General features: G+C 43.7%; 1 protein-coding gene across 1 annotated transcript; it reads left to right on the top strand.

Moving 5' to 3' along the window:
* Positions 1-492: 492 nt before the first annotated feature.
* Positions 493-6,440, top strand: LOC133905049 (uncharacterized). Its single transcript, XM_062346745.1, has 5 exons — positions 493-1,015; positions 3,300-3,336; positions 3,421-3,657; positions 3,776-3,823; positions 5,666-6,440. The coding sequence occupies exons 1-5, from the start codon at positions 600-602 to the stop codon at positions 6,173-6,175; spliced, it is 1,248 nt and encodes a 415-aa protein (XP_062202729.1). The 5' UTR covers positions 493-599; the 3' UTR covers positions 6,176-6,440.
* The last annotated feature ends 11,131 nt before the right edge of the window (positions 6,441-17,571 follow it).

Here is a 17,571-nt window from a genome sequence, read left to right as displayed (position 1 = left end):
AGTTTGTTAAACTAAACAACCTACTTAGCTACTAAGAATGTTGTGGAAAGTGACAATAAGTAGGTTGGAGTGTTATTTAGGGTTTGGGTGGGCGGTTGTGAGGAGGGTGTCTAACCTGTAATAGGTGGTGGTGATAGAGGGCAATATTTGATTAGAGTTATGAAAGCTAGATATTAAAAATGAGAGAACATGACGTAAAACCACTTGAGACAATAAAACCCTAAATATATGTACAAAGTACGGTAGTATAATATCATGCTGGTCCTTCTATAATAAATTGCTAAAGAAAGAATAAGGATTTAAAAGCCGAAATCATTTATTTACTACTCCAAATCAATTTACTTACGCCTACAAAATAGATCATTTATTCACTGCTTAATTGCTGGCCGCAGCAGTACCGAGGTCAGCTCAGGTGCAGCCAACCAGCCACCGTCCAAAGCCGAAACCGATCGAGCGTGAAACGGCTCGCCACCCCCCCCCCCCCCGGGGCTTGACTCGAGGTCCTCGGACACGGCGCTCCCATCCCCACACAACCCACTCCCTCCGCTCCGCCTGCTCACGAGTACCAAACCATCGAGCACGCGAAAAGGAGGAAACGCATGCGAGGTGGAGGAGAAAAGAAAGGAAAAAGGAAGAAACCTTCGCCTAGCTCAGCTCCCGATTTGAGCAAGAAAGGGTCTGAGGGAGAGAAGGGGCGAGGGGAGAGGGGAGAGATGGGAGGGGTGACGTCGAGCGTGGCGGCGAAGATGGCCTTCTTCCCGCCGACCCCGCCGTCGTACGCGCTGGTGGAGGACGCCGCCGCGGGGGTTACCACGCTCAGCGGACAGCCGCACAGGGAGAACGTCGAGGTGCTGCGCCTCCGCACACGAAAGGGCAACACCCTGGCAGCGCTGTACGTGCGCCACCCGGAGGCGGCGTCCACCGTGCTCTACTCCCACGGCAACGCCGCCGACCTGGGCTACCTTTACCAGCTCTTCTTGCACCTCTCCTTCAACCTCCGCGTCAACGTCCTCGGGTGAGGAACACACCGCGCTTGCCTTGATTGCTTTCCTGCTCAAGTGATTAGCTTCGCTGTGCCTGCTGTTCCCTTCTTGGTTTCTCAGTATGGCGTAATCTGTGAGTGATGTTGGGCATGTGTCTCTTGGTTACTCTGCCCTTGGACTCCGGAGTTCTTCGATTCGTTACCATCGATGTGTGAAATTTCATGTTTTGATGTCAAATTATTTCCTTTTCCCCTCTGATTTGTCTGGATTTTGCAAAAAAAAAAAAAAAAAAAAATTTGGGTGGGGCGGGATTTGATGCTTTTGGTATGCTTGTATCACTTTCCTTTCCTTTGTCCCTGGAAGTTAAGTTCCCGTGATCTTTTGTGATTGTGACTCTATTTGGGGATTTTGATGCATTGGCGTGGGAATATCCATTTCTTTCTCCACAGGTTTCGGGCTTCCTTTCGCTGAATTCGACATATGCATGATGTGATACGATGATTCGATGCCTCGAATTTTTGGTTACTTTATGAGTAAAGTTGATGCAACTAGGCTGTGCTTTCAGAATTTCTGTATTTTTTTTCTTTTTCGGGATTATTGATCTCTGATTCCTGCCCTTTCAATGGGAAAAAATCGATTTTTTTTTTGTTGATTTCGTCTTCCCCCTCCTCTTTCTTTCTGGAGTTAGTTGACGTCTCAAGATTGTAGTGTCCCTTTCCTGATCTGTTCTTTTGCGTCATGGAATCTTGAGCTGCTGGGCTGAAACTTCTGCGCCGCCAAGATCCTGCCTGACTATTTTGGGGTTTGGTATCACAGCTTTTCTTGAAAAAGAAAAAAATATTGCGCAGGGCAATCGGCCTCAAATGATTATCGTTTCTGCGTTGCCAGCTTTTCTCCAATGTTTGCTATAATGCGTTTGCATTGCTGGATTTGGAATACTTGAGACTTTAGTAGTGCAGGTTTTTTTTTTAAAAAAAAATTGTCGGTGCTGTATGAGGCCTGCACTCTGATATTTCTCTTCAATTCTTGTGAAAAGGTTGTGCTTGACCCTGTGCATACACCATGCTTGTATTAGGAGTTATCGTATCCAGGAAAAATTATTGGTCTTCTATTTTGTTTGATATGAAATAAATGATGAAGTTTCTCCTGGTTAGCTTGATTTGCAAACTAATCTAATATATATTATAAAAATCACTCATTCTTGCAAACTTGGCTCATGGGTTTCACTAGTTCCTGCATGGTGTATCACGGATACATATTCAAAATTCACCATACACATGATCTAGAGTCTTGATATGCAACCCAGTGTTCCTACAAGGTTATAATTTTGGCATTCCACGGTAAAGCAAAGAGTTTCTTTGGTATATTCTTCTCTTTTGAGTGGTTGGGGTCTTCACTCTTCGGTAGGATTGCAGGATGTTATGTTCTTGTTGTGTAGTATTCTGTACTATAGTACGTACTAAAGATTTCTTTAATATACACCCTTCCTGCATTAGAGATTCAATATCGCTTCTTATAGAAGGTTTTGCCATTGCAAAATTGATGTCTTTATCATTGTATAGATATTTCAGATGCTTTGATATTCACTGCATATCTTTTCTGGAGGATTTTTGAATTATGCTATGCTATAAAGGGTTGTTGCCAAAATGTAACTGCAAATGTGGACCTTTGAAACCCATATACTAATTTCATACCAAATCGTTATCTGCACATGATTCCATTATTGCAGCTACTTGATGGGGCTGAAAACAGCATTTCGTTTATCTGCATCTAGCACTGCATTCTTTTCCATTATGGGATGGGATACATAATGTTATGTTTGATAGAGTTTGCTTTGGCATGTTATGCCTTGGGTAGTGCTTGACTGTCCATTGAGATACTTCCATAGTGCTTCATTATTTCCTTTTGGGAACATTCATCTATGATTAATCTGTAAAGTCCTTCATGCTTTCTAACTTAGGTGCCTGTCTATCTCAAGATAACTCTATTTTGAAGGAATCTGAACTCAGTCATAGTCTTATAATCACTTCCTAAAATTGAAAGGAGTATGACAGCCTTGTACTCTATGTGTGGTCTTTGTTTCTTTCTTTCATAAGATGAATTTTGGAAATTAGCAATATCTTAGTACACATAACTAGAGCTTAAGTTATGGATTTGTTTTGCATGATGATCGTATGGGGAGTTCCTTGGTTTTGATTGAACATAAATAGTACAATTCCTAAGTAATGATTTACTCTATAAACAATACAGCAGATGCAACTCGTTACTTGGTTTTTGGTGTCCTCTGAGGCTAATAGTGACTTTGGAACTATGCAGGTATGACTATTCAGGATATGGGCAATCATCAGGAAAGGTATGTTGAAGATGCGCAATGTGTACTTCATAACATAACCAAGTTGAAGCTAGTTCACTAAGTGTTTGCTCTGTCTCATTTTAGCCGAGTGAACAAAATACTTATGCTGATATAGAGGCCGCTTACAAGTGTCTCATAGAGAACTTTGGTGCCAAGGAAGAAGAAATAATTCTTTACGGACAATCTGTTGGGAGTGGGCCTACAGTAGATTTGGCCAGTCGATTGCCTCGGCTGAGAGCTGTTGTCCTGCATAGTCCTATATTGTCAGGATTGAGGGTTATGTATCCTGTGAAACGTACATATTGGTTTGACATATACAAGGTTTGTTATCTTCAGCTGCTCCTAAATTCGATATTGATTTACCTGATCTATGCTGTCTTGTATGTCCTGCACTATCTCTATTTTATGCTTACAGTTCTCTATTATTATTTTCTTCCAGAATATTGATAAAATCCCTCAAGTCACCTGTCCTGTGCTCATTATACATGTAAGTGGATCTCCATCTTTCATTTTTTTCTATATTGGGAATTCAATTCAACAAGCAATAGACAGAGATGAGGTTATGTTCCATACATATATGTGCTTCTCGATTGTTGCTTTATACAATATGAGAAAATTACTTTAATTATGTACTACACAAGCAGAGATAAAATGTGAAATTTGGATAACATGGTTTATCTGCATGTCAACCTGCATGCCCACCTGAAATTTGGATAACCAAGTTTTGAATTATATCAGTATATTGCCCACCTTTGGATAAAACCTGAAATTTTGATAATATGGTTTATTAGACTGCGTATCAACTTGCCTGCCCACCTGAAATTTTGCTTGCTTATAAGTGTTAAGTACATAAGTATATTGCAAACCTTTCCTCAACAGTTTAAGCTTTTGGTGGAACTGGTTGGTGCATAAAACTCAATGTTTAAGAATCCTTATATCTATTTTATTGTACTTGTATCTTTCAGCTGAGATCCAATAAATCTATTATTTTCCTATTTGTTGCTCCATTCTGTGTGACCCAGTTCTATAGTACGTAGTTTCATTCAAGACTGTGCCTGCTACTTTGGTCTATCATGTAGTTTAATTTGCCAAACTGAAATTTGAATAGCTACTAAGACATATAGCAACAATTTCACTTTTAATCAAAATTTGAATAGCTACAAATATTTTATATGCCTATATGGCATGCAAGGCAATTAAAAAAGTTAATTCTGTACCAAAAAGGTTACAAATTTTCTACTGTTTGTGAACTGTAAGTGACCACTAGCGATTCACTAGATCTTGAGAGGTAGGCCATAAGCATTTTGTATATATATTTTTTGTTTCTGATCTATTTGTTTATCATAAACTGTGTTATGCTGAGAGGCCCGCGCCCTAGGACCTTCCACTTTGCTGCTAAAAACACATCACTCGCTTCTGGTGCTCTACTTTACCTCACTATGATTTGCTTTAACACCTTGTCACACATTCTGCACCTTTGAAAGCAGTGCTACATCAGATTTAGCCATTACATCTTCATGTTATCATGGCGGTTTTGGACTTTTGGTCCTTAATGGTTGATATTATAGATCGATATATGGTATGTTATGGAACTTTGGATGGTTGAGTGAACTTGTGTTTTTCTTTTCATGTCATAAACGAAAACATATAACTGTTTTCCTTATGAATTACTTTGGTTCTTGTGATCTTACATTGTCAAATACCGCTTGGTAAGCTTGACTTCTTGGACTGTCAGGCAACTTTCTAAATTTGTTGGTTGTAAGATTTCCTATTATTAACATGTGGAACAACTGTACACATGTAGGCCTGGGGTTTGGCATGAATAAACCCCACTGCCGCCACCCCCCCACCCCACCCCACCCACACACACCAAAATGACTGAACTCATTTCCTACTTATGGTATAGAGCATGCCTTCTCAAGCACACGAGCTCTATACGTTGAAATCAGATGGCTGAGGCTTGAGGCAGGTGTTGTCGGAGTGTATTAAACAAGTTGTAATGCCTAATATGCATGGCTACATCTTCAATCACAATTAATTGCGTCAGACCCTTGCAGATCATGCCATTTGAATGGCACATCAGATAATATGAACGATATTTGTGCGGTCTGAGCTATGTATGCTGGAGCATACAAACAACTGTTATGCACATAGAATACATGGGAAGTTTGCAGGTAATATTTGCAAGCAATGCAACTTAGCGGTGGTTGAATTTAGTGCACAACCTTGCCATGTTAGCTGAAACATTTCTTGGTTTAGTTAGTTCAAACCCACTCTGCATGTTGTTTGCTTGGTTACTGGTGTTTATAACTCGTCTTCTGATATGTAGGGAACTTTTGATGAAGTGGTGGACTGGTCTCATGGTAAGCAACTATGGGAACTTTGCAAAGAGAAATATGAGCCTTTATGGATCAGGGGAGGGAAGCATTGTGATTTGGAGCTCTTCCCAGAATACCTTAGACACCTCAAGAAATTTGTTCACACAGTAGAGAAGTCGCCATCCCATAGGCAAGCCTGGAGGGGAAGTGTGGGCCAGATTGAACCATCACGGAAGAGCACTGATTTTTTTGAGCCCTCGCGGAAGAGCACTGATTTTTTTGAGCCCTCGCGAAAGAGCACAGACCGAGGGGAGAAATCAAAGTCAACCCGAGACAGGATGAGAACTACTGAGCATAGATATAGCAACGTTGAGAAGATGGACAAACTAAAGATCTCATTTGATCAGTTCGAGAAATCCAGGAGAAGTGTTGACATCTTTGAGAGGCCGAAGAGGAACATCGAACAGCTGGACTGTGGCCGGAAGAGCATGGACAGATTGGACAGGATTTGGGCTGGTTAAAACCTTTTTTTAACATCTTATACAAGTTATACATGGGGGTTGATTGTTTTGGGAATTTTACTCTGTATTTATCTGTACTCACCCATGTGCTGCAAGGTGTGGCATAAGAATCTGTTCGCTGAAACAAAGAAAGGAGTCTAGCCGCTGACAAGGTTTTCTCTGTAAAATTTGTGATGGTTTATGTGGTGGAAGGATTGTATGTTGGCCAAATGTTTGCTCCATTAGGGGTATCAAACTGAATGATATTTGAGACTAGTACATGTCAGCATTGTGTATTGAAGATGAATAATGAATAGTTATTATATTCGGGTATCTTAAGACGTTTTGTAATTCTCGAAGTATATTTCTATTTATGAGAAGAGGATCTCTAGAAGAAAGGAAAATATATGTATGTGTTTAAGGTAACTTGTAATTGGGAAGATTTATTTCTAAGAACAGAAAGGAGGAGTTTAGAGGATATACGATACGGCTAGAACAAATTGTCTCGAGTGATACAAGTTTTACAAGCTAATAGAAGTTAAAGGAAGAAGGCATCAATTAGGTTTAAATCTATCTAGACTAGCTATACCTTTTTGTAACAGGTTTACAATAATACAAGACAAATATGATATATGGTTATTATCTCTAGAGAGGTCTAAACTTATCTAAAAAATTCCTGTGCTTCTCTTGCGATTTGTTTACTCAAGTTCGTTAGATCGGCGATTTACGAATCGTCAACAGTCGGTGCCGTTCGTGGGGTTGAAGAGTCTACACGCGACATGTTGTCGATATCATCCAAAGCTTCACCGAAAACTGGTTTTTAGGATGAGGGGTTCTACGACAACTTTACCCCACTTTCCGATGAACCGGTGATCGATCGTGTGAATTTCGGTGATGAACTTTCTTGCGACGATTCAAGCGATGAGGTAAGTCGATTTATGGATCAACGTGCCAAAGATTATAACATCGAGTTCGAACAACTCGCCTACCAAGACAACTATGAATGTCTAATTCATAGCAAGTCAGGATCTATCCCGTAACTTCTGACAGCATGGATTGTCAAGATACCAACCCAGAGCAATTCGATGAAGCATCCATGATGGATCTAGACGGCCTCCTCAAGTGGAGATTACCCTCGAGAAGTTTTCACTATCAGAAATGGGGTGATGATCTGGGTCATCATGACGACGACCCTGCAAACGGTCAGGGTCCTCTGGTCGACGACAGTAAATGGTTAGTCTCATGCAGGCACACCACCTCTGGCCCTTATCGGGGTCTAGTCATACAGTCTCCTGATCTTCAACAGGGGGCTGACCGTTATAAATCCGTGATTGCAAAGAGGATCCTTCTATAAGAGGCCCTCATGTACCATCCGACAACAGATCTGGCTACTCTAGCTAGTAAGGATTGGGTAAACTCAGCAATCGACTTGACAAAAGAGATCATGCTCCAAGCCAAGAACTCTCATCTGGCGCTAGCCGAAAACAATGCTAACCGAGGCAGGCTAGGCAATCCTCGGTCACGAGATCCATCTGACATAAAGAGGTGTAACCTAGGAACAAGATTTTCCGGGATGACAATTGAGCAAAAAATCACCGTCATACCTCACCAGTCAAAGGTCATCCGATCAATGACTTGCGTTAGTTCATCGACAACCGATGAAGACTGTCGAAGATTAGTTCCCGATAATATATTTGTAAATAGACTAGGTACCTTCGAGAGTAAGGATTAATCACGAAGAGAGATAAAATGATGTATACAGGCTCGGACCTCCGATTGGAGTAATACCCTATGTCCTGTGGGGGTGTTGCTGCTGTGTATTGATGATCTCGAGTATAAGCAAGGTGGCTAAGACTATTACAAGGAGTTGACTGGATCTAATTTATCCTACGGCTAAAGTCGTCAAGTAACTCCTCTGTTGTTGCCTTTCAGATGGCTCCAGATGTGGATGTTTCGTGTGGTAACTCAGTGCCAGTACCGTTGACATCAACTGCTATCACTGGATCTCCAAGGATTTCTGCGCCGTTATCGACCATGACGTTTGGATCTACTTCCATGGGGTCAGCGATCGGGGGTCATTGCCTCTAGCCATAAATACGAATCGATCTGTTTGGCTGCTTTGGCTGGCGTTAGAGTCACCTTTGCCACCCTCGTCGCTGTCGGTGTCCATGCAGTGGAGAACATTAGGCTCCGTGGGATCCCACTCGAGATGTCCCACCTCGCGGTATGCATCCGATGGTATGGACTCGAGGGTAACTGTGTGGATCAGTCCACTTTGATCATCCCAACGGAAAACCATAGTTCCAAAGATGATTTCCGAGTCGACGGAAGGGGACTCGAAGATGTCCTCGATCGACTCGAAGTAGTCGTAGAAGCCGGTGTTAGAAAATCCGACGCAAGAGTGAGTTCGAAACATGATTAATCCAACAAAACAAAAGAAGGCCCCTACCTAGCACGCCAATGTCGAAGATTGTTCCTGACAATATATCTATAAATTTACTGGGTACCTTCGATAGTAGGGATTAATCACGAAGAGAGACAAAATAATGTATACAGGTTCGGGCCTCCGATTGGAGTAATACCCTACGTCCTGTGGGGGTGTTGCTACCCTGTATTGATGATTTCAAGTATAAGCAAGTTTGCTAAGACTATTACAGGGAGTTGATTGGATCTAATATATCCTAGGGCTAAAGTCGTCGAGTAACTCCTTTGTTGTTGCCTTTCGTGTTGCTCGTAGTTATTTGTTCGTGTCTAGTTGTGGTTATCCTCTCCCCCTCAGCCTTTCCGCCTTATATAGGGGTGAGGTACCGACTCCTATCCAACCGTAGTCGATAGGGAGTTGTTTTCCTTGACGTCCAAGTAGATATACCTGTTTTGAATACATATCGTATTGGTTTGGGTAACGAATCTAATCCTTCTCGGTATGTACTTCCTTGATTCCAGGTGTATCAGGTACCGCTGATTTGGTTCTGCGATATCTAGGGTTGCCGAACATACTTCATATATACCTTGTCTGTTTATAATGTACTCCTTATGCGCATCTACCCCATAGTTAGATATTCAACAGTAGCCCCCTAAAACTCTACTCCATAGGAGAGGTTTCCATAAGCAACTATTCGAGTACTACCAAGTTTAAGCTTAGTCGAGAAAAGTAGATCAGGCTCATGGTCGAAAGAATCGAGTATGGATGGATCCTTTCTCGAGTATCGAGTGGAAGCTCAGTCTGGTCGAGCGCCCTGTGGCTAACCGCACTCGAGACTCGAAGAAAAAAGATTTAAAGAACTCAACTGATCAACACCTGGCTCTAAGTAGAGTTAAAAACCTTTCAAAATTTGAAACGGTAGGTATGAGCGCATTTAATGCGGACAGAAGGGTGTGCAAAGATTTGCACATCGTCATAATTCCTTTTTTCACGGCGATCGAGGTGTTCCAAAGGTGGGAGTGGTTGAAATGGCGGTAACCTTTCGGTTTTTTACCCGTAAGATCTGGACTTACAACAACCACTCTTCGTCCTTTGCCATCAGTCTTCTTGCACAAGCCTCTCAACTTTCTCTGCTTCGGCATGCACCACCACCAGAAAAAAAGTTTAGATCTATGGATCCCAACCCTTCCTCGATGATTCCGACTTCCTCCTCGCCGGAGAAGCAATCGGATGCAGCAGCCGCTGGCGCCTCGCCCGATCAGTATGATGAGGCGCGGTTCATGATCGAGGCTTGGACACCCTCAGCGATGCAAGAGTCTCGGTTAGCAGAACTCGAAGCGGAAGGAGTGGTGCCGCCATGCAGACTAGTCGAATGGAGGATGGCATCGGGTGAGAGATTCCCTTCCTGCAAGATCAAGCACGAGTTCGTAGTTTTTGAGACTTTCTTCCGTTGCGGATTTAACATCCCTCATTCCAAGTTTCTTCTCAATGTGCTCGATCGATATCAATTGAAATTCACCACCTGAACCCCAACTCCATCACTATGTTGAGTGTTTTTTTTCATCTTTATGAGGCTTTCTTTGGTATTGAGCCAAGTTTGAATCTTTTTCAGTATTTTTATAAACTGAAGAGGATTACCGAGAATAAATATGTCAGGGGATTTGGTTTCCAGTTGAAGAGTGGAATGAGAAACTCCTATATCTTGGTTCCCCTAACTTCCTCTTGGTCGAAGGATTGGAAGAAACTTTGGTTTTACGTCTCCAATCCTGACCCGATTGGTTTTCCTTTAGTGCATAGAGGTCTTTTTCCCATCAAAAATCTTTCTTGGACGCAAGAGCATCAAGAGTCTAGCCACACCACCTACTTTGCCAACAAGATTAGTATGCTGAGGCATTTTGGCCTTATTAGGTGCCATGTGGCCAGGGACTTTATTACTAAGAGGTTGAGTCCCCTGAAGGCGCGATTGTGCCTGGCTTGGGAGTACAGTGGGGATGGGGGTGCTTCCAGGGATGCAGCTGGATGTAAGGCTTAGTTAGCACTTTGGCCTTTTCATTTAGCTATGATCTTCGAGCTTTGTCGAGTAAACCTTTCTTTTCTTTTTCAGCCCTGCCTGCACAGGATGTCACCGCCTAGCTGAAAAAGCTTTTTTCTTCCTGCGCACTGAAGTGTGACATTGTGCCTTACTCCTTATCAAATCCTCGATCATACGTAAGGATTTTCTTATTGGAACAGTAAGACCTGTTATTGTATTGTTCTGACTTGTCTGTGTGACTGCAGTTTCTAGTTTTCCGTCAAGAACACATCCTTTCGAGCGAGGTCTTTGATCTCGACGGCGCTACTTCCACTGATGCCGTCGACAAAGGGAAAGGATCGACCAACGAGGAGGCCAAGGGGTTTCTTCGTTGGTCGAAGAGATCTTCCCTGTCTTCTCATCTGTTGTCAGATCCGTGCCCTCTCAAGCGCAAGCGAAGGAGCCCTCGGGTATGTTGATTGAAGTTTTTATTATCTTCTTATTTCCTTTCAAATTATTAAGTAGATATCTAAATGCATTTGGTTTGGATGAGTGACCTCTTGTTAGGGAATGACGAGTGTACCAGCCCAATCGCTTCCTTGAGCAACCACCACTCTCGATGACCTAACCGAAAAGGTAACGCTTATCAAGTTATTGATTTCCTTTCGGTCATTCTATTAATGACGAGTTGCATGGATGACTCTTTTTTTAGGGGACGTCTGGCGCGTCCTCGCAATCGCCAACTCGAGGGACCGTCATGCCTGATGACTCGACTAGAGAGGTAAATTCAATCGAATTATCACTCTTTAGTTGGTCATACTTTCATTCGATAATGCATTCTTATTATCTAGTTCTTTGCAGGCTACTGATGACTTGACTTTGCTTGGTCCATGTGTAACTCCTCCACAGGCTCCGCCTACAAGACCAAGAACAAAGAAGGTGACCAAAAAAAGGCAAAAGCCAAGCATTATTTCACATTTTCCGATTTCAAAGAGATTTGTCCTGGATTCTGATATCGATTGGTCGATTGACAATCCTTTTTTTTCCACTTCTCTTATTCTGTTGATTGCAGACTATCGACTGAGGCGCAAACCAAGGCTGCCAGCGCCTCAACCAGTCATCCAGGGCTAACTTCCCCGGTTGACTTAGCCTCGGCTCCAATCAGAGATCCTGCCTCGAGCGTGCTCAAAGAAGACCCGCAGCTCAGGGGGAAGTGAAACTTCAATATCAATTCCGACTAATGATCTGTGGGCGGTGATAAAGACTCTTCTCCAGACTACAAGCGCTCAGGTAGCTGCCGCCGAGGCCAACCACCACAAGAAGCTCGAAGCCAAGAGGGGAAAAATTGAACGTAAGTCTGTTCTTGATCACAAGTGCGTTATTCGATTATTGGGTGACTAGCTAAGAATTATTGTTCGGTTTACCTTTTTCAGGCCTTGAGTCCTCCTGCAACAACAAGGAAAAGCTTTCTTGATGACGCAATGAAGAAGGTTAACGATGATGTCAAGTTTCAGGAGAGACTTAGGAATCAAGTGAACACCGCTTGAGCTAAAAAGAAGGCGATGATGGCTGAGAGGGATGCTGTTATCCGGGCTCTTCAAGAGCTGAAGGAGCAGACCCTCGACCTCATGTCACAAGCAGCCTCTGTAAGCACTGCCACATTGCTAGGTATTCTCGAGAGCTATAACCCTGCGCTCGATACCTCATTGGTGATAGTCAGGTTTAATTGTACTAGCGAGGAGGCCGCAAAACTTGTTGAAAGCATCCAGTCGGTGGTTCCCGCCTTTGTCGAGTCATTAAGGCTCAATCTTCCTAATTATGATAGTGAGGAGAGTCCCTTGGACTGATGGTCCATTCTGCTATGACACTTGTAAAACATATTTTATGATCTGAGAATGCCCACAACAATACTACACTTTGCGAGTCTATTATGCTTTTATCTGCTATTCCCTTTTCGATGAAATAGGATGAGCATAAGTAGATGCAATAACTGATAGATACATGTTGTCATCATTCTCAAGGCCATACAATTATGCATATGTCAACACCTAAAATCTTAACTAGATAAGCCATTAGATGCGCGGCCCTCAAGTACTCAAGAAGATCGTAATAGTGAGGAAAAGACTAATACAGAGCTAGAAAAAGAAAGAGCATATCAAATTTTTGCGAACTTTTATCAATCTGCGCATTCAATCAGCATAAAAACATGAACTCGATAGAGAGCACACGCAAGGCAGACTAGGACTTCAGAACCCTTTTGGTCGTTAGGCATGGGATATCTGACATTCTCTGTGCTGTTATGCTTCCTAAGGTATAATTATCCATCATCGACCCAAAACATGCCTCCATTGGTTCTATTTATCGTGATCAACGTAGAGCTAGATGAAATTTTGCAAAAAACGTATAAAAGAAAATATGGTATTACGATGTAGCCCCTGACTCTACGGTCGAGGAAGAAATTACTCAATTGGAGAGTAGAAAAGGACATACATGTACCATTGATTGGAGAGAGTGTTATAGCTCAGAACTCTGTACTCGACCGAATTAGGTTCTCCACCATGTACTCGATGACTGAGTTGGTCAAAGAGTAAGGCTCGTTCTCGACCATGTACTCGACCACAAAGTCGGTCGAAGAGTAAGGCTCGTTCTCGACCGTGTACTCAACCATGGAGTCGGCCGAAGAGTAAGGCTCGTTCTTGACCAAATACTCGAGAATGCAAGCCCCTGAGCATTATGGTTTTGACTACAATATGATTATCGAGTGAACTCGAACCACTGGGCAGGTGGGCATTAAAAGATCCCACTCCCATTTGTACTTGTTTTCACCGCACTATTGATCTGACACGTCATAATGGCCGCCCATCCCTCTTTGCAGAGATGAGACAAGCCATAACACCATCATGACTTCCACCAAATGTGCTACGCGCCCAAGGCGACGCCATCATTTCGGATCTTGACGGTCACGTTTACATAGTACAACCCATTTCCCCCGCTATAAATAGAGGGGATTCGAAGCCGTTTGCCCATCATCTCCTTTGCTTCCTTTGCCTATTGCCTCCTAAAAATCGTAGAGTTTGAAGTCATAGCCTCCACTCCATCTCCACCTCTTGAGTCAATCTAAGAAGTCCTCTCCCCTAGGCCCTTCACCATGATACCTCCTGAGGTCATTATCATCACATCCTTCGATGATGAGGACTCGAGTAGCGGGCCTCAGAAGGAGAGGGAAGAAGCATCCACCGTAGATCATCGTCATCCCTTCATTCAGCGCGTTCACCATTACATCAAGACCTATGCTTCAGCGTAGCGCTCTGCATCGGAGAGGAATGAGGATGATGGTGATCTCGACCGGATCATCGACCAAGCGGCCATTGAGGTCTTTGGCGGTGGAGCCCCCAAGTCATCACTGGTGAAGGAGGCACGATTGCCCTCTCCGTCGACAACCACCAGATTGCCTTCACGCCAGGCAAAAGACCACTCGGCATCACCAGCGTCGGTCATCCGCTCCAGCAGGGCCTTCGCCTCGACCACTTTTCCTGTCCCTTATGCTGGTCGGCGGCCGATTCCTGGGGTGATCAGTTGCCGCCTGAGGGAGGAGTATAAAAGGTTCCTTGACTCATTCAAGGGCAAATGAGGGTCCATACGCTTTCATACTTTCGGAGGTGGTGGATCTTCACTATTTGCCAGAGCTAGGCTGATCCTTTAGGCTAATTTTGCACTAGCCACACGGATTAAAGGAAAAGGGAAAGATTATGTAATCAAGTAGCTAACTGAATCGAATGTAATCGACTTTTCTATGAATAAAACTTTCAGAGTTGGCCGATGTTCCACGAGTGCTCGAGTATCTCGCTGTTTGGAGTAGATAGCCGTACTGGCCCAGGTCGAGTGACTTCGACTACTATTTAGGGTCCTTTCCACTTAGGTGATAACTTCTGGCGCCAGGCCTGTTTCAGCATGTTTTATAGGATGACGTCCCTAGTAGCGAGTTCTTTGGGTTGAATTCTCTGCTTTGATATCTACACAATGTGTGCTGCTACTTAGCAGCTCGAATAGATGCTCAATCTCGGTGCTCCTCGAGTAAATTTATGTCATGCGCTCATAGCTGCTCCTGCCCTTCTTCAGAGTAACTTTCTATTCGAGGTGATCCGAATTGCAACTCAATTGGGAGCATCGCTTCTGCTCCATAAACCAAGAAGAACGGAGTTTCACCAGTGGCTCTATTGGTCGAAGTATGAACGGCCCATAGTATTGAGAGAAGTTCTTTCACCCAGCGTTTCTAGTAGGCTTTTAGCCTGTCGAAGCACATTCGACTTGACCGTTACTCTGCGGGTGAGCTACTGGGGTGAAACGAGTTTTGATACCGAATTCTTCGCAGAATGCAATAAAGGTCCTGCTTCTGAACTGGCTACCGTTATCCGTAATTATCTGATGCGGAATACCGAATCGAGTAATTATGCTCCGCATGAACTTCTTGGCCGCTTCTGCGGTTATCTTTCCTACGGGTTCGGCCTCTATACACTTGGTGAACATGTCGATAGCCACAAATAGGAACTTGTAATTGCCTTTGCCTTTGGAAACAGTCCGAGGATATCCAAGCCCTAGACAGAGAAATGCCAAGAAAGAGGAATTGTTTGCAAAGCTTGGACTAATCGAGTGGTCTGCCTTCCAAAAAATTTGTAGCTCTCGCACTTTTTGACCAGCTCGGAAGCATCCTGGAGGGTAGTCGGCCAAAAGAATCCTTGGCGAAAAACTTTTATGACCAAGTTGCGAGAAGACACATGATTATCACACATGCTTCCGTGGATATCAAGCAGTATTTTACTGCCCTCTTCCTGAGTGATACACTTCATCAAGATTCCGTTACTCCCCTTTCGGTAGAGCTTGCCATTTACCAAAACGTAGAGCTTGGATTTGCGAGCAATTTTCTCTGCAGACGCATCATCGTTAGGGATGTCTCGTTAGGAGATATGCTTGGTATGGAGTCATCCAAGTCAGGTGGCATTCGAGTAGTGCAACATCCGTGTTTGTGGGTTCTGCCTCACTGACCTAGCCAGACTGCTGGTCAGGTTGGGTAGCATCCGTTCGCTGAACTGTTGGGACAGATTGTTTAATGAGTTTCTCAACGAAGACTCCTATGGTGCTCGAGAAGAAACGACTCTAGCAAGTTCACCCGCACCAGAGTTATCACTCCTTCTGATGTGCATCACTTCTAGCCCTTCGAACTTTTGCTCAAGCTTTCGTACCTCGAGTATATAAGCCACCATATTGTCGTCTGAGCATTGGTATTTCTTTTGAACTTGGTTCACGACTAACTGTGAGTCCCCTTTCACAAGAAGTTATTTAAATCCAAGCGACGCAGCTATGCAGAGCCTGTTTACCAGTCCTTCATATTCTACAACATTGTTAGAGGCTTCAAAATTTAATTAAACAACATACCTGAGTTCGTCGCCCATTGGAGATTGAGTATAATGCCAGCCCCCGCGCTCTGGAGCGTGAGCGATCCATCAAAGAAGAGCGTCCAGTGATCTTTGACCATATTTGGCCTTGTTTCTACAACACTTGTCCATTCCACGATGAAGTCCGCTAACACTCCAGATTTCACACTCGTGCATGGTGCGTAGCTTACGTTGAACTCATTTAGTTCTACTGCCCATTGCGCGATTCGTCTAGTAGCTTCCTGATTGCGTATTACATCCTTCAGCGGGTATGTTGTCATGACGGTGATCCTGTGCGCTTGGAAGTAGTGCCATAATTTCCAGGAAGACATCAAGACTGCATATATCAGCTTTTGTACTTACGGGTACCGTAGCTTAGCATAGTGTAGAACCTCGCTCACGTAGCAAATAGGTTTTTGAACCTTGCCTTTCTTCTCGAAACATTCCTGTTCGACCACTAGTACCGTGCTTACAACTTGTGGGGTACCTGCAATATACAAAAAGAGCTCCTCTTTTTCGTTAGGCGGTATAAGAATTAATGGAGACAATAAGTACCTTTTTAAGTCCTGGAAGGCGTGCTCCGCTTGTTTCGTCCACTCGAACCGATCTTGTTTCTTCAACAGCTTGAAGAAAGGCATCCCTCGCTCGCCCATCTTGAAAATGAATCGACTAAGAGCAGCAATGCAACCTTTCAATTTCTGGACCTCTTTTAGTGTTAGAGGTCACCGCATCTGGTCGAGAGCCTCAATTTTGCACGACTTGGCCTCAATGCCTCGACTTGACACCAGGAAGCTAAGAAGCTTTCCGGACGGCATGCCAAACATGCACATTTTGGGGTTGAGCATCATGCGATACTTGCTAAGGTTGTCGAACATTTCTTTGAGATCATCCACCAATGCGCTTCCAGTTTTTGATTTGACTACATCATCGACGTACGCCTCTACATTGTGCCCGATTTGGGTTGCAGACAGTTTTGAATACACCTTCAATACATAGCACCAGTATTTTTTAAACAAAAAGGCATCTTTACATAACGAAAAACACCAGAAGGAGTAGTAAAAGCAGCTTTCTTCTCATCCTCTAGTCCTATGCTAATTTGGTGATACCATGAGTAGGCATCTAAAAAACATAACAATTCGAAGCCGGCCGTAGAGTCGACGATCTGGTCGATGCGCGGGTGAGGAAATTGATCCTTGGGGCAAGCCTTGTTGAGGTCGGTGAAGTCGATGCACATTCTCCATCTGCCATTGGCCTTCTTGACGAGGACGGGATTCGCAAGCCATGTAGGATGACGTACTTCTCGAATGAAGCCCGCCTTTAGGAGCTTATTGACCTCCTCGTGGATGGCCCGCTTCCTGTCTTCCACAAATCTTCGCTGCTTTGCACCATAGGTTTGACATTGGGTTTAACAGCCAGTCTATGCCCGATCACCTCCCTTGGGACCACAGGCATATCGGAGGTTGCTATGCGAACACGTCTTGATTTGCCTGGAGGAAGGTGACGAGCTCAAGTTCCTATTTGGGGTCGAGGTTGGCTCCAACCTTAACCATCT

This window comes from Phragmites australis, chromosome 22 (genome assembly GCF_958298935.1).
Source record: "Phragmites australis chromosome 22, lpPhrAust1.1, whole genome shotgun sequence".
In the NCBI taxonomy this organism is placed as follows: Eukaryota; Viridiplantae; Streptophyta; class Magnoliopsida; order Poales; family Poaceae; genus Phragmites; species Phragmites australis.
Note: the sequence above shows the minus strand (reverse complement) of the source record. Positions and strands in the feature narration are given on the sequence as shown.